Genomic DNA, 22,767 nt, shown 5'->3' with positions numbered 1-22,767 from the left:
GAGAGAGAGGCGGAGAGGCAGAGGCGGAGGGGCAGAGGTGGAGGGGCAGAGGTGGAGTCTGGGCTGTCAATCAGCCCTCAGATGGAGAGTCAACAGCCCCCAGTCTGGAGCTGGCTGATGAGGAAGAGGAGGAACAGCTGGGTCCAGTGCCTGAGCCGCAGATGCAGAGGAGACAGAGGAGAGGAGAGCAGTGGAAATCTATGGGCTGGTCCTTGGGACGGAAGAGACACTGCTGATAGCAAAGCCCTACCCGAGCTCTGGGGATGAAAGGCAGGGGGCGGAGATGAATAGACGTGCAGAAGACAGAGGGGAGAGGAGAGCAGTAGAAATCTATGGGCCGGTCCTCGGGACGGAAGAGCCACCGCTGCTAGAGAAGCCACACCCGAGCTCTGGGGATGAAAGGCAGGGGTGGAGATGAATAGATGGGGCAGGCAACTCTTCCTCTCCCTGCCGGATGGACTTGTCAGCCTGCGGTGGGAGAGAAACTTTTTGCCGGCGCTTCTAATAAAGGAATCATTGCTTCAACTACAAAGGATTTGCCGTGTTTGGGGAGCTGGGCCAGAACGGAAATTGCTGGCTGAGGAATTCTGGGAATTGAAGTCCACAAATTGCCAAGTTTGGACTCCCCTGGTTTTAGAGGCTCGTTTCCGCCAATGCGAAGGACTAGAAACTTATCTTCTAAATCAAACGGCGAATAACTTTGCCCCCCCCCCCCCCCCAAATGCTCCGTTTTGTTTTGAGAGGTACCAAAGAGCCTCGCGTGAATGTGATTCCACCTTCTTTCATTTCTGGCCCCGTGTGCCGTTCGGACGTCTGTCTCACCTCCGTTCTTCTTGCTCTCCCAGGGAACGATGCTCCAGGCCATCGAGCGATACATGAAGCAGGCCATTGTCGACAAAGTCGCCAGCGTGGTCCAGTTCTGCCTTGGTGTCGTCCTTGGTAAGTGACGAAGGCCGGAGCCCTCGCGCCCGCGATCTGAATTCGAATCCTTGGCAAGCAAGCAAGCAAGCCTCCGTCTCCGAGAAGCGAAATCGGCGAGGGAACCGGGGACGCATCATTCATTTAACGAACTCTTTTCCAGCATATGATGAAAGTCAACTACGATGTGGTCAAGAGGTGGATTAACGAAGCCCAGGAAGCCGCTTCCAGCGACAACGTCATGGTGCAGGTAGGGATTCCCCGGAGCAGGAGGTGGGAATCTGGGGAGCTTTCTGGACCCAGCCTGGAAGTTGGGACACGTTTGGAGGCCCCCCCTGGTTAGTCCACCTTCCCTCCCTTGAAGCCGCCTCTGCAGCTAGCAATAGCGTTTGGACCTACAGATACCGAGCCTTTATAGCGGTAAGCGGTTTACCGAGTCAGCCTCTCTTGCCCCCAACAATCTGGGTCCTCATTTGACCCACCTCAGAAGGATGGAAGGCTTAATCAACCTTGAGCCGGTCAGGATCGAACTGCTGGCAGTGGGCAGAGTTTGGCTGCAATACTGCATTCGAACCACTGCATCACCAGGGCCCTTCCTTCCTTCTCTGCCTTCCTTCCTCTTTCTCTCTCTCCTCCTTCCTTACTTCCTTCTCTTTCTTCCTCCTTCTTTCTCTCTCCCTTCCTTCTCTTCCTCTCCTCTCCCTCCCTTCCTTCCCTTCCTTCCTTCCTATTTCTCTCTCCTCCTTCCTTCTTTCCTTCTTTCTCTTTCTTCCTTCCTTGCTATAGCAGATAGACATTTATTATTTCAAAGGGCTTTACAGCCCTCTCTAAGTGGTTTACAGAGTCAGCCTCTTTCCCCCAACAATTTGGGTCCTCATTTTACCCACCTCAGAAGGATGGAAGGCTTAGTCAACCTTGAGCCGGTCAGGATCGAACTGCTGGCAGTGGGCAGAGTTTGGCTGCAATACTGCATTCGAACCACTGCATCACCAGGGCCCTTCCTTCCTTCTCTGCCTTCCTTCCTCTTTCTCTCTCTCTCCTTCTTCCTTCCTTCCTTCCTTCCTTCTCTTCCTTCCTTCCTCTTTCTCTCTCCCTTCCTTCTCTTTCTTCCTTCCTCTTTCTCTCTCTCACCCTCCCTTCCTTCTCTTCCTTCCTTCCTATTTTTCTTACTCTCCTCCTTCCTTCCTTCATTTCTTTCCTCCCTTCTCTTCCTTCCTTCCTTGCTATAGCACATAGACATTTATTATTTCATAGGGCTTTACAGCCCCATCTAAGAGGTTTACGGAGTCAGCCTCTCTTGCCCCCAACAAACTGGGTCCACATTTTACCCACCTCAGAAGGATGGAAGGCTTAGTCAAACCTTGAGTCGGTCCGGATCGAATTGCTGGCAGTGGGCAGAATTAGCCTGCAATATTGCAATCTCATCATTGTGCCACCACAGCCCTCCCTCCCTCCCTCCCTCTCTTCCTAAGCAGTTAGAAGCACTTAGATTATATACCCTTCACAGTACTTTACAGCCCTCTCTGAGCCGTTTACAGAATCACGGTCACCCCATTGACCCCAACAATCTGGGTCCTCGTTCTACCGACCTCAGAAGGACAGAAGGCTGAGTCAACCTTGAGCTGGTCAGGATTGAACTCCAGACTGTGAGCAGAGTTAGCCTGATTTGCTGCACTCTAACCACTGGGCTATCGCAGCTCTTGATTGTTGGTCTACAATGCCCATCATTCTCAGTCAGCTCCACAGTGGCTAAGGATCGTGTGGGCTGTCATCATGATGTCAGTAGTGGAGGACCTGTGTTCACACATTCTAGGTCGATCCTCCCAGGAGGGAGGCATGAGGAGGTGCTACCTGTGTTGAGGGCTCCTTCAAACTTTCCCTGGCTTTGAGCCGATCCTGGTGTTCTGGCCGAGGCTTCCCAAGATCACGAAGCCGACTCCTCGTCCCGATAAAACCCCTTTATTTAGTTTAATTCCTCTCCAGCAAAGTCCCGGCCAACGGTCTTTCATGCGATGTCACAATCACAGGCTTTTATCAGGCTTGGAGAGCTGCCAGGCCGATATCTTCCAAACTCCACGCTGTAGCGGCAATTCCTTGGCAAAGCGTCAGGAACAGATCTTCACCCTAATGATTGAATTGTCTCCTGCAAACTCCACTCCCCTTTCGCTCCTCTGTTATTTCCCCTGGGAGGGGCCATTCACCGTCCACCTGTGGCCTTACTCCCGAGTCGACCCCTGTTCTTTAGCTCTTCGTCTGGCAGCTCTGTGTATGCACACAATGGGAAGAGGCTCCAGCTGTTCTTCTACCTCACTGATGTCCGACTCTGAAGGCAGCTGATAAGTGTTTGCTAATTCGTTCCTTGATTATCTTTCCCAGAATCTTTCCTGGTGTTGAGGTCAGGCTGATAGGTCTGTAGTTTCCGGGATCTATTTTTTTTCCTTTTTTGAAGATGGGAACCACAACAGCTCTTTTCCAGCTGGTAGTTCCCCGGTGCGCCAGGATCTGTATACGGTACAGGATCTGTATTGTACTGTTCAGGCAGCTGATAACTGTCAGACGGCCCTGGCCCCCTCTCTGCCTCCGACACAGAGCCCTCATCCGAGCCCTCCCAGACTCCAGGACTGGCCCAGGTTCCTCCCCAACCTCCTCACTGTCCAAATCTGCTTCCAGATCCGCTGGTGGGCCAGAACACTTTCCCCTGGCTTTGAGCTGACCCCGGCCACCCGCGCGTGTGTGTGTGGGGGGGAAATCAATCCTTTTCCTTCTTTCTTTTGTCCGCAGTACCATGCCCTTGGCTTGCTCTACCATCTGAGAAAAAACGACCGCCTGGCCGTTTCCAAGATGCTGAACAAATTCACCAGATCCGGATTGAAGTCCCAGTTTGCCTACTGCATGCTGATCCGGATTGCCAGCCGGCTGCTGAAGGAGTCTGAGGAGGGGTAAAGAGATCGGGGTGGGGGGGGTGGGCTCGTCAGGAGGTCCAGAAGAGCATCCCTGCACGACCCCCTCCCCAGCTTCCCAAGGCTTTCCTGAAGGGTGAAAAACAGCCCCAAAAGGCCAACCAAAAATGATCCGTTTGCGGCTTCCGGGGAGCCGGAGAGGGTCCGTTTCCGCCCTTCCCAGGCTTCAGGAAAGCCTCCGGAGCCTGGGGAGGGGTCGTGCGCGCATGCGCAAGTGGGCGGGGAGGATTGAATTGCCAGTGGTGGGTTACGACCGGTACGCCTCGGTACGGGCGTACCGGAGCCTGCTGGGAGCACCAGGTACCGTTCCGGTACGGTGCTCCGGAAGGCCTGCCCGCACTGCTTACCGGTATTTGAGGTTTTTGGGGCTTCCGCACACACCCACGGATGCTCCGCCAGCCAGATGGAGCATCGCGGGCAGTAATAGCAGTAGATAGCAATAGCAGTAGACTTATATACCGCTTCATAGGCCTTTCAGGCCTCTCTAAGCGGTTTACAGAGAGTCAGCATATTGCCCCCAACAATCTGGGTCCTCATTTTACCCACCTCGGAAGGATGGAAGGCTGAGTCAACCCTGAAGCCGGTGAGATTGAACCGCTGAACTGCTGATCTAGCAGTAGCCTGCAGTGCTGCATTTAACCACTGCGCCACCTTGGCTAAGTATGCATGCGTGCGCTGTGCGCATGTGCGCACATTCATGTATTGGACGCCCGGCTCCGTTGCACCGTACCAGTTGCAATGGGCTCCGGAACCCAGCACTGGGGTACCCATGCGCTCACGATAGCCCGTGCGCACAATTTTGGCACGCCATAAGAAAAAAGGTTAGGAGATTAACGGTGACGTCCCCCAACCTGGTTAAAGGCAGCCTCTCTTCTCCCCGCAGGCACGACAACCCCCTCTTCGACTTCATCGAAAGCTGCCTGCGCAACAAGCACGAGATGTGATTTACGAGCCGCCTCGGCCATCATCCACCTCCCCAATTGCACGGGCCCGGGAACTGGCCCCGGCGGTCTCAGGTGAGCGCAACATGGGAGCCTGTCCCTTCGTGTCAGACCCCGGAACCCCCGGTGGACGAGGCGACCTGCGGCCTCGGAGAGTTTGTTTATTCATTTTGAACTGTTCAATCGATTTGTGACCCGTCAAAACCGCGCTCGACTAAGCCGCGCCCGATTAAACCGCGTCGCTGATGTCATCAACAGGGCGACAACAGCCAGCGCGGAGAAAGAAGGGCGCTTTAAATAGCGCTTTGAAAGCAAGCCGATTCACTTAAGGTAAGGGTTTAGCTTTAGGGTTAGGTTAAGGGTTAGGGTTAGGGTTAGGGTTAGGGTTAGGGTTAGGTTAAGGGTTAGGGTTAGGTTTAGGATTAGGTTTAGGGGGGTTAGGGTTAGGTTTAGGGGTTAATTTTAGGTTTAGGGTTTACAGCGTGCTTCTGTCTCCACGCTGTTGTCGCCCTGTTGATGACGTCAGTGATGCGGTTTAGTCGGACGCGGTTTAGTCGAGCACGGTTTTGTGGTGGAACCCAATCGATTGACGTAGCCGCCAAGTCAATTTTTTTTAAAAAAAAATCCACCGTATAGAAGTGGTCCCACGGCCACAATTGAGGCCAGAATTGATGTCGCTGAGTGAGACGCTGGCTTCAGTGAGTTCCGCCCCACTTTACAACCACTTTGTTAAGTGAATCACTGTCGTTGCTAAGTTAGCAGCACGTTGTTAAGCGAATCTGGCTTCCCCCTTGATGTCGCCTGTTGGAAAGTTTGCAAAAGGGGATCGCGTGACATACCCACCCCACCCCCTCGGGATGCTGCGACTGTCATAAATATGGGTCAGTGGTCAAGCATCACGCGGCCACAGGGATACTGCAACTGTCATAAGTGTGAAAAATGGTCATAGGTTGCTTTTTTCCATGGCGCTGTAACTTTGAAGGGCGTGGCCAGCTTGACACTACTCCCCAAACTGCTAGCCCAATGTTTCCTCTTCCCACTGGGTAGACTGTGCCGAAGGAACGCAGGCCGGCCTCTTCCATGTTCCAGGATGTCCCCTTGGGCCGGATCAGAGCACATCGCGGACCAGATCCGACCCATGGGCCTTGAATTTAACACCCCACACACACCTAATTTAGACAAAGATGTAGAAGGGGTGTTATTTGGGTAACAAATATGCTAATGGATGAGCTGTCTATCCGGCTTGATCCTCTTCCCTCCTCTCATTGGGCTGCCAGAAAAGCTGCATCAACCGAGGGATAGAATCAAGATCACGTGAAGGGTTAATACCACTTTATAAGGCCTTGGGAAGGCCACACTTGGAATATTTGCATCCAGTTTGGTGGCCACGATGTAGAAAAGATGCGGAGACTCTGGAAAGAGTGCAGAGAAGAGCAAGAAAGAGGATTAGGGGACTGGAGGCTCAAACATATGAAGAACGGTTGCAGGAACTGGGAATGTCTAGTTGAATGAAAGAAGGACTAGGGGAGACATGATAGCAGCCTTCCATATCTCAGGGGTTGCCACAAAGAAGAGGGAGTCAAACTATTCTCCAAGGCACCTGAGGGCAGAACAAGAAGCAATGGGTGGAAACTAATCAAGGAGAGAAGCAACTTAGAAAGGAGGAGAAATTTCCTGACAGTGGACAATGAATCAGTGGAACAGAAGTTGCCTCCAGAAGTTGTGAATGCCCCAACACTGGAAGTCTTTAAGAAGATGTTGGATAGCCATTTGTCTGAAACGGTATAGGGTTTCCTGCCTAGGCCCCAGGGGGTTAGACTAGAAGACCTCCAAGGTCCCTTCCAACTCTGCTATTGCATTGTAAAATTGGTGCGACAGAATTCAAAATTGACATCTTTGCTTCTCCGTTCAGTGCTTCAGCTCTTCTGCAGTTCCCCGAAGCCCGTTCTGCGATATGCGGCGGTCAGGACCCTTAATAAGGTGAGCTCCATCACATAGCATTAACTATTTTATTGCTTTTATTTGATTTTTATTTGATACTGTATTTATATCTTATTACTTTATTTTATATTTTATTGCATTTCATCTTATTATTTTACCATTCTTTATTTTATCATTAGTTCGTTTTTTATTATTTATTTTGTTGCATTTTATTTTATTCTATTCTATTCCATTTCACATTTTATATTTCATGCAGGCTGCAGGATTCCTATTGGCGGCTGTCCTCTAAGCCTTTTCTGGGTTGTGCTTTCAGGTGGCAATGAAGCATCCCTCCGCCGTGACGGCCTGCAATTTGGACCTGGAAAATCTGATCACCGATTCTAACCGCAGCATCGCCACGCTGGCCATCACCACCCTGCTGAAGACGGGCAGCGAGAGCAGCGTGGACCGGCTCATGAAACAGATCTCCTCCTTCGTCTCCGAGATATCGGATGAGTTTAAGGTCAGCTTTCTAAGAACCGGCTCCTGGTTTTTCTCTTCGGCCAGCCAGGATTCTTAGGAATGGGATTCCGGCTTTTCTCGGCCAAAAACTGGCACGGAGGGGAGTCTGCCTGGGGAATTCTGGAGTTGAAGTCCAGCAAAGTGGCCAAGCTTTGAGAGAAGGACTCTTGTGCGCTGTCCTGTGGCACGACAAAACCGCGCTCGACTAAGCCGCGCCCGATTAAACCGCGTCGCTGACGTCAACAGGGCGACAACAGCGAGCGCGGAGAAAGAAGGGCGCTTTAAATAGCGCTTTGAAAGCAAGCCGATTCAACTTAAGGTAAGGGTTAGGTTTAGGGTTAGGTTAAGGGTTAGGGTTAGGGTTAGGTTAAGGGTTAGGGTTAGGGTTAGGTTAAGGGTTAGGGTTAGGTTAAGGGTTAGGGTTAGGTTAAGGGTTAGGTTAAGGGTTAGGGTTAGGGTTAGGTTAAGGGTTAGGATTAGGGTTAGGGTTAGATTAAGGGTTAGGGTTAGGGTTAGGGTTAGGGTTAGGTTAAGGGTTAGGGTTAGGGTTAGGTTAAGGGTTAGGTTTAGATTTAGGGTTAGATTAAGGTTAGGGTTAGGTTTAGGGTTAGGTTAAGGGTTAGGGTTAGGTTAGGGTTAGGGTTAGGGTTAGGGTTAGGGTTAGGTTAAGGGTTAGGTTAGGGTTAGGTTAGGTAGGTTAGGTTAGGTAGTTTAGGTTAGGGGTTAGGGTTAGGTTGTTAGGGTTAGGTTAGGGTTAGGGTTAGATTAAGGGTTAGGGTTAGGGTTAGGTTTAGGGTTAGGTTAAGGGTTAGGATTAGGTTTAGGGTTAGGTTAAGGGTTAGGGTTAGGTTAAGGGTTAGGGTTAGGGTTAGGTTAAGGGTTAGGTTAAGGGTTGGGTTAGGGTTAGGGTTAGGGTTAGGTTAAGGGTTAGGGTTAGGTTTGGGTTAGGTTAAGGGTTAGGATTAGGTTTAGGGTTAGGTTAAGGGTTAGGATTAGGTTTAGGGTTAGGTTAAGGGTTAGGATTAGGGTTAGGTTTAGGGTTAGGTTTAGGATTAGGTTTAGGGGGTTAGGTTTAGGTTTAGGGGTTAATTTTAGGTTTAGCGTTTACAGCGTGCTTCTGTCTCTGCGCTGTTGTTGCCCTGTTGATGACGTCAGCTATGCGGTTTCGTCGAGCGCGCTTTAGTCGAACACTGTTTTGTGGTGGAACCCACATTCCTCCCCTCATACAAAGGTCACATTCTGCTGCCCTCACAATGACCTACATCAAGATGGGTTTGTCCCACTTTATGACCTTTCTCCCTCCATCAGCTCTTTAATTGACCGATACAGACAACTGACCGGTCCTCACTTAACGTTGTACCGGTTGTTTGCCTTGCAGGTGGTAGTCGTCCAAGCCATCAGTGCTCTGTGCCAGAAATACCCACGGAAACACAGCGTCATGATGACCTTCCTCTCCGACATGCTTCGCGATGACGTAGGTCTCTTCATCTGCCCTCCTGCAGCGCCCCCTGTTGGGGGAACTTACCTGGGCCGTTTCTTTGCAAACCTGTCTTGAGGACTATAAACCTGCCAAGCCTAGAGACTCAAGAGCAGGGAAGTCTTAAAAAGTAGTCCTCGATATACAACCATAACAGAGCCACGGTCATATCGGGACATTCGTAAAGCAGGTCACCCACATGACCAACCCAAGAGGTTTTGTTTTTTTGCAGTGGTCGTTAAATGAACCTCTGCAGTTGTTAAGCGAATCTGTTGTTCGCAATTGGGCATTTTTGTTGAAACCTGGAAGCCAACACCAGTTTTTTTGGGGGGGGAAGAGATTCTAAATTGTGACCATGGGACGGCAGGATATGGTAACCAATAGGTGTGATTGCCAAGTGTCTGTTTTTGGTCACCTGAGCTCTGGGGGCGGCCTTCAGAACTTCAGAAACCGGTCGTAAGTACCTTTGGGGGTGGGTGTCTATCATATCTTTGAACAGCCGCTAAGCAGATGGTCGTAAGTCGAGGACTCTCTGTACAGGTTGTCTATGGATGATACAACTTAGGTTGGCTGCCAATATTTTGATGGGAAATAGACTAATTTGTTTGAAATGATATAGGCTCCCCCGCTCGAGCTGGGGGTTGGACTAGAAGCCTCCGAAGTCCCTTCCGACTCTGCTATTCTGTATTCCGTAAGGGCAGAGTCGGAAGGGACCTTGGAGGTCTTCTAGTCCAACCTCCTGCTCAAGTTGGCCAATCTCTTCTTAAAACCTCCATTGTTGAGCATTCACAACTTCTGGAGGCAAGGAGTTCCACTGGTTAATTGCTCCCACTGTCAAGAAATTTCTCCTCGGTTCTAAGTTGCTTCTCTCCTTGATTAGTTTCCACCCATTGCTTCTTGCCTTGCCTTCGGGTGCCTTGGAGAATAGCTTGACTCCCTCTTTGTGGCAACCCCTGAGATATTGGACACGACTGCTATCCTGTCTCCCCTGGTCCTTCTTTTCATTAAAGAAGTTGTTGTGCTACAGAGAGTCCTTGTTTTACAACCATTCACTTAGTGACTGCTCGCTGACAGTACTGAAAAAAGTGACGTATGGCCATTTTCCACCCTCACGACCGTTGCAGCTTCCCCACAGTCACATGCTCCAAATTCAGACGCTGGCTCCTATTAATGACGGTCCCCCTGTCCCCTTTTGCGGCCTCCTGAGGTCAACAGGGAAGGCAGATTCACTTAACAACCGTATGACTAACTTAACAGCCACAGCGGTTCACATGACAACCTTGGCAAGGAAAGTCTTAACAATGGCCTTAAAACTCACGCCACAACTGCCTCGCTTTAGCAATGGAGATTTGGGGGGGGGGGCCTCAATAGCGGTCTTAAGTCAAGGACTGCACCCGTGTTTGCGTGTCCCCCGCAGGGCGGCTTCGAGTACAAGCGGGCCATCGTGGATTGCATCATCAGCATCATCGAGGAAAACCCCGAGAGCAAAGAGACGGGCTTGGCCCACCTGTGCGAATTCATCGAGGACTGTGAGCACACGGTGCTGGCCACCAAGATCCTCCACCTGCTGGGCAAGGAGGGGCCCAGGACCCCCACCCCTTCCAAGTACATCCGCTTCATCTTCAACCGAGTGGTGCTGGAGAACGAAGCCGTTCGAGCTGGTGAGTTTGTGGTGGGGGGAGCAGGGTGGGGGGGCTGCTACGGATTCACCGGGTTCAGGAGAACCCATAGCTTAACGTTATGGCCGGTTCGGAGAACCTCCAAATCCCACCCCTGGCTGGCCCCTCCCCTCCTGCCAGGGGTGAGGGATTCATTATTTTTTTTACTACTGGTTCTGTGGGCGTGGCTTGGTGGGCGTGGCAGGGGAAAGATACTGCGAAATCCCCATTCCCTCCTGATCAGCTGGGATTCAGGAGGCAGAGAATAGATGGGGGCGCGGCCAGCCACAGATGCTACTTGCCGGTTCACCAAAGTACTCAAAATTTCCGCTACCGGTTCTCCAGAACTGGTCAGAACCTCCTGAATCCCACTTCTACACCCCTCCCCTCCCTTCCCCGGAGTCTCCACGTGGCTCATTTTGGATGCAGAGACAAAGGATGACCTTGGCTTTCTAGAAAGAATGTTGTTATGGCTACGTGGCATCTAACTCCGTACAATCCCCCCCCTCCCCTTTTCCCACCATAGAAAAAATGCTCAGTAGAATAATAGAAAGGGTGGAAGGCCAAAGACCCAAGAAAAAAAAATGGCTGCAGGCCTAAGAATAACCTGACGAAGCAGGTAAAAGGAAGCCGTTAACCTTTGGCCTCTGACTTCCTTCCCCTGCAGCGGCCGTCAGCGCTCTGGCCAAGTTCGGGGCTCAGAATGAGAATCTCCTGCCCAGCATTTTGGTGCTCCTGCAGAGGTGAGTGCAGCCCTGCACAGACACACAGACACAAACACACAAAAACTGTATCAAACTCAATCAAAGTTTCTTCCAAACGGATTCTCTCTTTTTTGGCTGGCCAAGAATACCTTGAACGGACTCTCAAACCATCTATGGGGGGCCTTCGTCCTTCTGGGCTTTTGGGGGGGTTGTGCTGAATTTGGTGATCGAAAACCTGTGGGTGATTTCGGCAAAGGCCCCATTTTGGTTTTTAGAGAGGGCAGAGGGCCCGTCTCCTCTCTCTCTCTCTCAGCCCAGCCCACCTCGCAGGGTGGGGGAAAAGAGGATGACGAAAGTTCGTTGGCTATAGCGACAGCAAGAGACCTTAGACTTATATGCCGCTTCACAGAGCTTTTACAGGCCTCTCGTGTCCCCAACAATCTGGGTCCTCATTTTACCCATCTCAGAAGGACAGAAGGCTGAGTCAACCTTGAGCCGGTCAGGATCGAACTCCTAGCAGCGGGCAGAATTAGCCTGCAATGTTGCAGTCAAACCACTGTGCCACCAGAGTCCTTCCTGCCTGCCTTCCTCCCTCCCTCCCTTCCCTCTTTCTCCCTCTGCCTCCCACTCTCCCTTTGCCTTCTTTCCTTCCTTCTTTCACTCTGCCTCTTATTCTCCCTCCTTTCCTCCCTCTGCCTCCCCTCTCCCTTTGCCTTCCTTTCTTCCTCCCTCCCTCCCTTCTTTCACTCTGCCTTTTATTCTCCCTCCTTTTCCCTCATTCCCTCCCTCTGCCTTTCACTCTCCCTTTGCCTTCCTTCCTTCCATCCATGTTTCGCTCTGTCTCTCACTCTCCATTTGTCTGCCTTCCTCCTCCCTCCCTCCCTTCCTTCACTCTGCCTTTTATTCTCCTCCTTTCCCTCCCTTCCCTTCTTTCCTCCCTCTGGCTCTCATTCTCCCTTTGCCTTCCTTCCATCTTTCGCTCTCACTCTCCGTTTGTCTGCCTTCCTGCCTGCCTCCCTCTCTCCCTTCCCTCCTTTTCTCCCTCTGCCCCCCACTCTCCCTTTGCCTCCCTTCCTCCTCTTAAGACTTATATACCGCTTCACAGCCCTCTCTAAACGGTTGACAGAGCCGGCATATTACCACCACCAATCGGGATCCTCAATTTACCGAACTTTGGTAGGATGGAAGCCAACTTGGAGCCGGTCAGGATCGAACTGCTAAAGTGCTGGCAGCCAGCAGCATACCTCTGCCACCTTGAGTTATTTGTAGAAATAATAAAGGCAGGGTAACCAAAAAAAAATCTAAAGAGGTTAGAGGTATGTGTTTGTGAACTTTGTGTTTAAGCTGGCAGTTCATAAGAGCCGAGGTGGCGCAGTGGTTAGGGTGCAGTACTGAAGGCCACTACAGCTGACTGTTATCTGCAGTTCAGCGGTTCTAATCTCACCGGCTCAAGGTTGACTCAGCCTTCCATCCTTCCGAGGTGGGTGAAATGAGGACCCAGACTGGGGGGACTCTGTAAACCGCTTAGAGAGGGCTGAAAGCCCTATGAAGCAGTATATAAGTCGAAGTCTACTGCTATAAGTGTATTTTAAGGCTGGTTGTTTTTGTCCACCAAGAGGCTTCTGAGCAGTGTTGGTCTCACGTTCTTCTTTTGCTTCCTCCTCCTCCTCCTCCTTCCCCTTCCTCCTCCTCCTCCTCTTCGCAGGGTGTGATGGACAGTGATGATGAAGTCGAGACCGAGCCACTTTCTATCTGAACGTCCTGCAGCAGAGACAGCTGACTCTCAATGCGGCCTACATCTTTAATGGTAGGGGTCAGGATAACAGAGGGATCGGAAGGGACCTTGGAGGTCTTCTAGTCCAACCCCCTGCAACGACGTTGTTTTATACACTAAGAAGAAATTGAAGTTAAGCTGGAAAATGTGGAAAGGAAATAAAGACGGCTGAAATGGGAAATGGAAATACGATGCAAAGTGAACTATGCAAAAGGGGGGGGGGGGGACGGACAACACTTGTTTATAAAAGGAGTTAAAATATGTAACAAAAAATTAAAAGAAAAACCTTTGTTGTTTATTTTTAAAAAAAGAAAGAAAACTTGTATAAAAGGTTTTATAAGCTGGCATTTTTGCACCGGCAAGATTGGCTCAAAGGTAGAGAGAGAAGTCTGCCAGATGTTGGAAGCGTAACCAGTCGCTGGGCTCATCCTGCCACATGTGATGGGTTGCCCAAAAGCTGAAGAATCTGGGAGGAAAAAGCCCCTTTTCTTGTCTCGGCAGGTCTCACCGTCTCCATTCCCGGCATGGAGAAAGCCTTGCACCAGTATACGCTGGCGCCTTCCGAAAAGCCTTTTGACATGAGGTCCGTGCCGCTGGCCACTGCCCCCGTCTTGAGCAGAAAGCAGGTACTGGGGATGAGGGGACGGTCAGGCTAAGGCGGGGGTTTGGGGGGCTCGTCAGGAGGGCCACGGGGGCCCTCCCAGCGGCTGCTGAAAGCTGCAGGTCCCTTCGGCAGAGTTGAAGACCAAGCAGAGATTTCCAGGGAGGAGGGGCAGGAGGACGACGGTGGGGTCCTTGCAAGCGTCTCATGACCCAGCTAGGTAACCTCATCAGTGCTAGGAGGGAGGAGGTTGGTGGAGAGGAGGGAAGGAAGAGAAAGGAGAAGGAATAAAGGGAAGGGAGGGAGGGCTGTGGGGTCCTTGGTGCTCTGAGCTTGGCTGTTTTCTTGCAGACGTTTCATGACCCAGCTAGTTAACCTCATCAGTGCAAGAAGGGAGTGGGGTTCGTGGAGAGGAGGAGGAGGAGAAGAGGAGGGGGAGGAGGAAGAGGAGGGCTGTGGGGTCCTTGGTGCTCTCTGAGCTTGGCTGTTTTCTTGCAGACGTTTCATGACCCAGCTAGTTAACCTCATCAGTGCAAGAAGGGAGTGGGGTTCGTGGAGAGGAGGAGGAGGAGAAGAGAAGAGGAGGGGGAGGAGGAAGAGGAGGGCTGTGGGGTCCTTGGTGCTCTCTGATGGCTGTTTTCTTGCAGACGTTTCATGACCAGCTAGGTAACCTCATCAGTGCAGGAAGGGAGTGGGGCTTGTGGGAGGAGGAGGAGGGACACGGAGGTCTGCAAGAAAACTACTCAGAAAGCCCAAGGCAGCGTAGTGCTCCTCCTCCCCTCTTCTCAGGCAGGACAAATGCTGGAACCACCCAAAGAACCAACGATTCAGACAAAGGGCACCGGTGATTCTCTGGCGCTCCCCGGTCGGAAAGATCACCGGTGGCCGCATTTTCTCTTTCAGAGATTTCCCTGGTAGCCAACAAGCCAGAAAAAAACTGGCTCCTTCACGCCAAGATATCTTCCAGGGTAAGAATATTTCCATCCTCCTCCCCTCCGCCATCAGAATTCATCAGCGCTCTCTTTGAACCAGGCAGAATGTCTCCCCATGGAGATGAAAGAGTTCTTTCTTTCTTTCCTTCCTTCATTCTTTTTTCCTTCCTTTCCTTCTTCCTTCCTTCCTTCTTCTTCCTTCATTTTGCAGTGTTCTTCTTCTTTCTTTTTTTTTCTTCTCTATTGTGTTTTTTTCTTTTTTGCCTTTTTTTTTCCTTTTCATTTTTTCCTTCTTTCTTTCTTATTTTCCTTCCTTTCTTTCCATTTCTGTCTGGTCTTTTCCTTTCTTCTTTACTTTTTTTCTTATTTTTTGTCTTCTTTTTCCTTCTTTCTTTCTCATTTTGCCTTCTTTTTTTTTCTTCCTTCCTTCCTTCCTTTGTTTCTTTTTTGTCCTTTCTTCTCTTTTCCTTTCTTCTTATTTTTTCTTTCTTTCTTTTTTTCCTTTCTTTCCTTCTGTCTGTCTGTCTTTCCTTTTCTTCTTTACTTCTTTCTTCTTCTTTCTTTTTTTGTCCTTTCTTTTTTCCTTTTTTTTCTTCATTTTTGCTTCTTTTTCTTCTTCTTCTATTCTTCCTTCCTTTTGTTTTCTTTCTTTTTTTTCTTTCTTTTTGCCTTTCATTCTTTTCTTTTCTTCTTTATTTTTCCTCTTTCTTTTCCTTTCTTTCTTGCTTCTTTCTTTCTCTTTTTCTTTTCTTCTCTTCCTCCTTTTTTCTTTCTTTTTTCTTTCTTCTTTATTTATTTTTTCTTTCTTTCTGTTTCTCTCTCTCTCCTCCCTCCCTCCTTTTCTTTTTCCTGCCTTGATTTTTACAAATAAATCCAGGCGGTGAATATATCCCACCTTCTTCCTCTCCTCTTTTCCCCATAACAGGAACCCCGCCAGGTGGGTGGAGTTGAGAGAGAGGGAGTGGACCAAAGTCACCCAGGTGGCTTTTATGGCTAAGGCAGGACTAGAACCCCGTCGCCTGGTCATTGGGCCAAAACCACCCAGCCAGCTTCCATGCCTGAGGCGGGACTAGAATTCCCCGTCTCCTCTTTCTTATCTGCCCTTCTGACCCCGAGCTCCTTTCTCCCCCCCCCCTTAGAACAACTGGCTGCCATCCCTGAATTCAAGACCCTGGGCCCGCTTTTCAAGTCCTCGGAGGCCGTGCAGTTGACGGAGGCAGAGACCGAGTATTTCGTCCGTTGCATTAAGCACGTCTTCTCCAATCACGTCGTCTTCCAGGTAAGGGGGTTGGATGGGGGGGATGAGGGGGGATTCTCAAAAAAAAGCAAAAATGAGGCAGAGTAAATGAATTAGGAAGGCTTGAAGCGCATTGAGTTGTGTTCCTATCTTCATTGTCGCCTCTTCCTAGAGCAGTGTTTCTCAACCTTGGCAATTTGAAGATGTCCGGATTTCAACTCCAGAATACCCCAGCCAGCGAATGCTGGCTGGGGAATTCTGGGAGTTGAAGTCCGGACATCTTCAAGTTGACAAGGTTGAGAAACACTGTCCTAACCACTGCTGGGGAATTCTGGGAGTTGAAGTCTGGACATCTTCAAGTTGCCAAGGTTGAGAAACACTGTCCTAGAGCACGGTGTCCAGCACTGTCCGATTTAACACCTGCGGACTTCAACTCCCAGAATTCCCCAGGGTTTTCTTGCAGACGTTTCGTGACCCAACTAGGGAACGTCATCAGTGCGGTCATGATTTAACATCAGTGGTTCTCGAAACGTTTCTACAGCAACGGACCCTTTGAATGCCTTTTGTGGCCAGGGACCCTCCAAGACTTAAGATTTAAATCATAGCATTGCTTCGGGCCTTTTGCTTGGGAACACTGAGGATATTACCTAGTTGGTAATGAGACGTCTGCAAGAAGACAACCCAGCTCAGAGCGTCTCAAGGCCCCTCAGTCCTCCTCCTCCCACAACCCTCGCTCCTAGCACTGATGATATTACCCTTGGATCACGAAACATCTGCAAGAAAACCACCAAGTTCAGGGAGCCAAGGACCCCACAGTCTTCCCTCCTCACAACTTCCCTCCCTTCTAGCACTGATGACGTTCCCCAGCTGGGTTATGAAACGTCTGCAAGAAAATAACCAAGCCTCAGAGAGTAGCAAGGGCCCACGCTTCTTATCTTCTTACTCCTCCCTTTCCCTTCATTCCCCCTCCCTTCCCCGTCCTCCTCCCTCTGCAAACCCCACTCCCCTCCACTGATGATGTGACCTAGCTGGGTCATGAGATGTCTGTAAGAAAACAAGCACCAAGGAACCCACTGTCGTCGTCGTCCTCCTCCTCCTCCTCAGAAACCCCCGTCTTATGTAGCACTGATGATGTTCCCTAGTAGGTTATGAAACGTCTGCAAGAAAACCACCAAGTTCAGAGAGCACCAAGGAACCCACTATCCTTTTCCTCCTCTCCTCTCCATTCCCTTCTAACCTTGATGATGTTCCCTAGTTGGGTCATGAAACGGCTGCAAGAAAACCACCACGTTCAGAGAGCACCAAGGAACCCAGTCCTTTTCCTCCTCCTCCTCCTCCTCCTCTCCTCCTCCTCCCCTCCCTCCTCCTCCTCTCTCCAGAAACCCCAGTCTCATGTAGCACTGATGATGCTCCCTAGTTAGGTTATGAAACATCTGAAAGAAAACCACCAAGTTCAGAGAGCACCAAGGAAACCCACTATCCTTTTCCTCCTCCTCCTCCTGCTCTCCACTCCCTTCTAACCTTGACTGATGTTCCCTACTTGGGTCATGAAACGTCCTTCAGCGAAGCAACCCAGATCAGAGAGCACCAAAGGCCCTCATTTCAACTTTGAGCTACAAAATATTCTTAGCGGTTCCCTTTTGGCGTTTGTAAACCCACCCACCTCACCTGGATTTAACCTGAGATTTCTTGTTTCTTCAAAGTGTTACGCTGCTTAGCCAAGTTCTGGAACAAAGGAATGCTAAGAAATCCCAACCAGGCGCTCTCTTTCCCACCCCCCCTTTTTTTTTAGTTCGATTGCACCAACACCCTGAACGACCAGCTTTTGGAAAAAGTGACGGTTCAGATGGAGCCTTCGGAAGCTTACGAAGTTCTCCGCTGCATCCCGGCACCCAGCCTTTAGTACAACCAGCGGGCATGTGCTACACCTTGGGCGCCTGCCTCTGGACGATGCCACCGCAGGTACTGCCTGTCTGACCGAGGCTTCCCAAGAGCAGGAAGCAAACTCCTTGTCCTGACAAAACCCCCTTTTATTAATTCTCTGTGAATCTGCTCCTTGCCACAAAGAAGAGGGAGTCAAACTATTTTCCAGGGCACCTGAGGGCAGAACAAGAAGCAATGGGTGGAAACTAATCAAGGAGAGAAGCAACTTAGAACTGAGGAGAAATTTCCCTGACAGTGAGAACAATTAATCAGTGGAACAGAATTGCCTTCAGAAGTTGTGAATGCCCCAACACTGGAAGCCTTTAAGAAGATGTTGGATAGTAATTGTCTGGAACGGTATAAGGTTTCCTGCCTAGGCAGGGGGTTGGACTAGAAGACCTCCAAGGTTCCCTTCAACTCTGTTATTCTATTCTATTTTATTCTATGGATGGATGGATGGATGGATGGATGGAAGGAAGGAAGGAAGGAAGAAGGAAGGAGCAAGGGTGGGAGGCATTCTCCAAGGCACCTGAGGGTAGAACAAGAAGCAATGGGTGGAAACTAATCAAGGAGAGAAGCAACTTAGAACGGAGGAGAAAATTTCCTGACAGTGAGAACAATTAACCAGTGGAACAGAAGTGCCTCCAGAAGTTGTGAATGCCCCAACCCTGGAAGTCTTTAAGGAGATGTTGGATAGCCACTTGTCTGAACGGTGTAGGGTTTCCTGCCTAGGCAGGGGTTGGACTAGAAGACCTCCAAGGTCCCTTCCAACTCTGCTATTGTATTGTATTGTATTTAAAGCTGAGAAACATGGATCTATCCCGAGTGCGTTTTATCATTCATAACCAGTGGGAAACACCTGGAAGTGCTGAAAACAGCCCATTTACAGTTGGCCCTCGACTTACAACAGTTCATTGAGTGACTATTCGAAATTACGACTTCACTGGAAAAAGTGACTTGGGACAGTTTTTCACACTTATGACCGCTTCCGGCCTCCCCCCGGTCACATGACCAACACCCTTGGCAACTGACCCATATTTATGACGGTTTGCCGTGCCTTCCTGTTGCCACCTTCCAACAAGCCAAGTCCGTTAGGAATCCAGATTCACTTACTAATTTCGCAAAGGCAGCGATTCCCTTAACAAACGGGGTAGGAAAAGTCGTAAAACGGGGCAAAGCTCACTTAAGAAATGTCTCACTTAGCCACGGAATGGTAGGCCGCGATTGTGGTCGTAAGTCAAGGACAGCCTGTAGCTGATTGGTTTTTTTAAAAAGGACCGGTGGGTTAATAAATTATCCTTTGAGCCTTGTTTCTCTCTCTCGCCCCCCTAGTGGCCTGCACGTTTAGCTGCACGATGAAGTTCACAGTTCGAGATTGTGACCCCAACACTGGTGTGCCGGAGGCCGACGGTTACGAGGACGAATACGTGGTAAGAGCCGGGGCGTTTGCGGTCCTTTGGGGCAGGGTTTGGCTCGCGCGATGGCAGCCGCCATCTTCACTTTCTTACATCCCCCCCGACAGATCTTCCTCTTTATGGGAGGTCCTCGGATTAGGACCCACGATGGGAATTAGAATTTTTTTTAAATCCGTCATGCGGGGAAGTCCTCAACTTACGACTGAGCCCGAAATTTATGTTGCTAAGCGAGAAATTTTGTTCCGTGCCCTTGGCCCCGCTTACGACTTTTCTAGCCACGTTTGTTAAGTGAATCGCCGCAGGTTGTTAAATTAGTCACACGGTTGTTAAGTGAGTCAGGTTCCCCGTTGACTTGTCAGAAGGTCATAAAAGGGGATCGTGGGACACGGGGGCATGGCAACAGTCGTAAGTATGTATCGGCTGTCATAAATGTGAGTCAGACCAGCATCTGAATTTTGATCACATGGCACTGGAAAAAGTGACTTATGACCATGTTTTCACACTTACGACGGTTGCAACCTCCCCCACAATCACGTGATCAAAATTTGCACGCTTGTCCCAACTTTAGGCAACGACGGTTGCACTGATTCACTTAACAACCATGTGGCTCACTTAACAACTGCAGTGACCCACATAACAACTCCACTTTCGCTTAACAACTGGCCAAAAGGTCACAACTTGGGGCAAACCTCCCTCAACACAACCGCCTCAGCGGTGGAAGCGTGGGGCTCCGTCGTGGTCGTCAGCCCGAGGACCACCTGCGATTCTTCCTGGGTTTCCCTCCCGCAGCTGGAGGACCTGGAGCTGACTCTCTCCGACCACATCCAGAGGATCCTGAAGCCGAACTTCGCGGCGCCTGGGAGGAAGTGGGCGACGACTACGAGAAGGAGGAGACTTTCGCACTCAGCACATTAAAAGCCTGGATGGTGAGAGAAACGGCGGCTGTTTCCAACCAGAAAGTGGGTTTGGGGGAAGATCACCTAGCCTACGGAGACGGCTAAGCTTTTTGCCCATGTGTGCGCATGGATGTGCTCCCAACTCTCTTTCCTTGCGCCCCATTTGGGGCTTAGCAGGCCTCCCTGAAGCCTCCTGAAACCAAAAACGCATTAGCAGCCCGAGGCTCAAAAATCAGCTGGCCGTCGACGGCCAGCTGATTTTTGAGCCTCTGGCTGCTAATGCGTTTTTTTGGTTTCAGGAGGCTTCAGGGAGGCCTGCTAAGCCCCCCAAAATGCAGTTTGGAGCAGTGATGGCTAATCTTTTTGTCCCCGCGTGCTGAAATCACACGCATGCATGCCCCCACCTATAATGCAATGTGCCCCGCCCCCTCGTGCATGGCCATGCCCCCCCCCACCTGCACCCCGTAATGGGCCTTGCAGTATTCCCTGAAGCCTCCTGGGACCAAAAATGGGGCACAGGATGTGTGTGTGCACCACATACACCCATGCTCCTCCTGCTCTGGGGGGATTCTGGGAGCGGAAGTCCACCCATCTTAAAGCATGCCGGCTGGGGAATTCTGGGAGTTGGAGTCCACCCATCTTAAAGCATGCCAGCTGGGGAATTCTGGGAGTTGAAGTCCACCCATCTTAAAGCATGCTGGCTGGGGAATTCTGGGAGTGGAAATCCACCCATCTTAAAGCATGTTGGCTGGGGAATTCTGGGAGTGGAAATCCACCCATCTTAAAGCATGTTAGCTGGGGAATTCTGGGAGTTGAAGTCCACCCATCTTAAAGCCTGCTGGTTGAGGAATTCTGGGAGTTGAAGTCCACCTGTCTTAAAGCCTGCTGGCTGGGGACTTCTGGGAGTGGAAGTCCACCCGTTTAAAAAGATTGAGGAATTCTGGGAGTTGAAGTCCACCCGTTTAAAAAGATTGAGGAATTCTGGGAGTTGAAGTCCACCCATCTTAAAGCATGCTGGCTGAGGAATTCTGGGAGTGGAAGTCCACCCCTCTTAAAGCATGCCAGCTGGGGAATTCTGGGAGTTGAGATCTATACATTTTCAACTTGCCCCGGCTGAGACACACTGTCCTACAGAGTCTCATCTCCAAATTGCCATAAAAGACCTGCTTGCAATGTGCTTCTCTTGTCTTCAAATAAAGGTAGATTTTTTTAACACAGCTGGAAGGGACCCTGTAGGTCATCTAGTCGAACCCCCCGCCCAAGCAGGAGACCCTATACCCTTTCTGACAGAGGGCAGTCCAAAGCCTCCAGGGATGAAGCTCCCGCAACTTCTGTTCTTGAGTTACGACCATAGCTGAGCACCCTTAATTATGGTCGTGGGTGGTGACGGTCCTAAAGTGAGTCACCATGTGATTGAGCCCGATTTTACGACCTTTTTTTTAACGGTGGTTGTTAAGCAGACACCCCAGTCATTAAGGGAGCCTGTTGTTTTTGCCAGAAGGCTCTGAATCCCCGTGTGCTGAAGTGTGGGCCCGTGGAGGGCTAACCCTGGCTGTTGATGGTTTTTTTTCCCCGAAATGTAGAAGCTGTGAAAAACATTGTGAAGTTCCTTGGCATGCAGCCTTGCGAGAGATCGGATAAAGTGCCCAAGAACAAGAATTCCCACACCCTCTACCTGGCAGGTACGAACCCATGGGGAATTAGGTAGGTGCGTGTGCCGAAGCTCCCGGCAGCTATTGGTCAGGGTTCCCAGTGAAAGCGTTTGCACCTTCACGCAGAAAACACACACAAACGCACCACTTTGGCTCAGGAAGGAGAGCCCAGGCCAATCTTGGGTGAATTTGGGGGGCTTCGTTGTTCGCGATTAGAGTGGTCCCATCGGTTAAAGGCAGGACTAGAACTCACTGTCTCCGGTGATTGGCCCAAAGTCACCCATCTGGCTTTCATGGCTGAGGCGGGACTAGAACTCACCGTCTCCCGGTGATTGGCCCAAAGTCACGCATCTGGCTTTCGTGGCTGAGGCGGGACTAGAACTCACCGTCTCCCGGTGATTGCCCAAAGTCACCCATTTGGCTTTCGTGGCTGAGGCGGGACTAGAACTCACCGTCTCCCGGTGATTGGCCCAAAGTCACCCATTTGGCTTTCGTGGCTGAGGCGGGACTAGAACTCACCGTCTCCCGGTGATTGGCCCAAAGTCCCCCATCTGGCTTTCATGGCTGAGGCGGGACTAGAACTCACCGTCTCCCGGTGATTGGCCCAAAGTCACCCATTTGGCTTTCATGGCTGAGGCGGGACTAGAACTCACTGTCTCCCGGTGATTGGCCTAAAGTCACCCATCTGGCTTTCTTGGCTGAGACGGGACTAGAACTCACCGTCTCCTGGTGATTGGCCCAAAGTCACCCATCTGGCTTTAATGGCTGAGGCAGGACTAGAACTCACCGTCTCCCGGTGATTGGCCCAAAGTCACCCATTTGGCTTTCGTGGCTGAGGCAGGACTAGAACTTACTATCTCCTGGTGATTGGCCCGAAGTTACTCACTTGTCTTTCATGCCTAAGGCGGGACTAGAACTCACCCTGTGCTGGTGATTGGCAGAAACATCACTCAGCTGGCTTTCACACCTAAGGCAGAACTAGAACTCAATCTCCTGGTTTCTCGACCTGCACCTTTAGCACTATAACCTCCAACCGATTGATTGATTGATGATTGATCGATCGCTTTGGGAAGGCCGTGAGAGGTCCTAAAACAGAGGGGTGCGGTGGCCTAGCCATGGAGCTCTCGCCTCGCAATCAGGGGGCTGTGGGTTTGATCCCAGGCGGAGGCAGATATTTCTCTCTCTCTGGGCACAGTGAGAATATATCTGCTGAACAAAACTCCACATTGGCGACAGG

The 22,767-nt window shown here is 50.6% G+C and overlaps 1 protein-coding gene across 1 annotated transcript in view; it reads left to right on the top strand.

Annotated features, from left to right (window-relative positions):
* The window catches only part of COPG2 (COPI coat complex subunit gamma 2), a 38,574-nt gene that overhangs the window by 14,904 nt on the left and 903 nt on the right, over positions 1 to 22,767 (top strand). The window contains 24 exon segments of the mRNA XM_032221217.1: positions 846 to 911; positions 913 to 939; positions 1,082 to 1,168; positions 3,700 to 3,857; positions 4,762 to 4,818; positions 4,820 to 4,865; positions 4,867 to 4,894; positions 6,732 to 6,799; positions 7,074 to 7,262; positions 8,640 to 8,735; positions 10,156 to 10,399; positions 11,064 to 11,141; positions 12,807 to 12,827; positions 12,830 to 12,907; positions 13,376 to 13,520; positions 14,394 to 14,443; positions 15,547 to 15,686; positions 17,437 to 17,555; positions 17,557 to 17,606; positions 18,900 to 18,997; positions 19,772 to 19,832; positions 19,835 to 19,891; positions 19,894 to 19,908; positions 21,462 to 21,560. Coding sequence (XP_032077108.1) covers positions 846 to 911; positions 913 to 939; positions 1,082 to 1,168; positions 3,700 to 3,857; positions 4,762 to 4,818; positions 4,820 to 4,865; positions 4,867 to 4,894; positions 6,732 to 6,799; positions 7,074 to 7,262; positions 8,640 to 8,735; positions 10,156 to 10,399; positions 11,064 to 11,141; positions 12,807 to 12,827; positions 12,830 to 12,907; positions 13,376 to 13,520; positions 14,394 to 14,443; positions 15,547 to 15,686; positions 17,437 to 17,555; positions 17,557 to 17,606; positions 18,900 to 18,997; positions 19,772 to 19,832; positions 19,835 to 19,891; positions 19,894 to 19,908; positions 21,462 to 21,560 — 2,077 coding nt within the window.

Source organism: Thamnophis elegans, chromosome 7 (genome assembly GCF_009769535.1).
Source record: "Thamnophis elegans isolate rThaEle1 chromosome 7, rThaEle1.pri, whole genome shotgun sequence".
NCBI lineage: Eukaryota > Metazoa > Chordata > Lepidosauria > Squamata > Colubridae > Thamnophis > Thamnophis elegans.
This window is presented reverse-complemented; position numbering and strand designations above follow the sequence as displayed.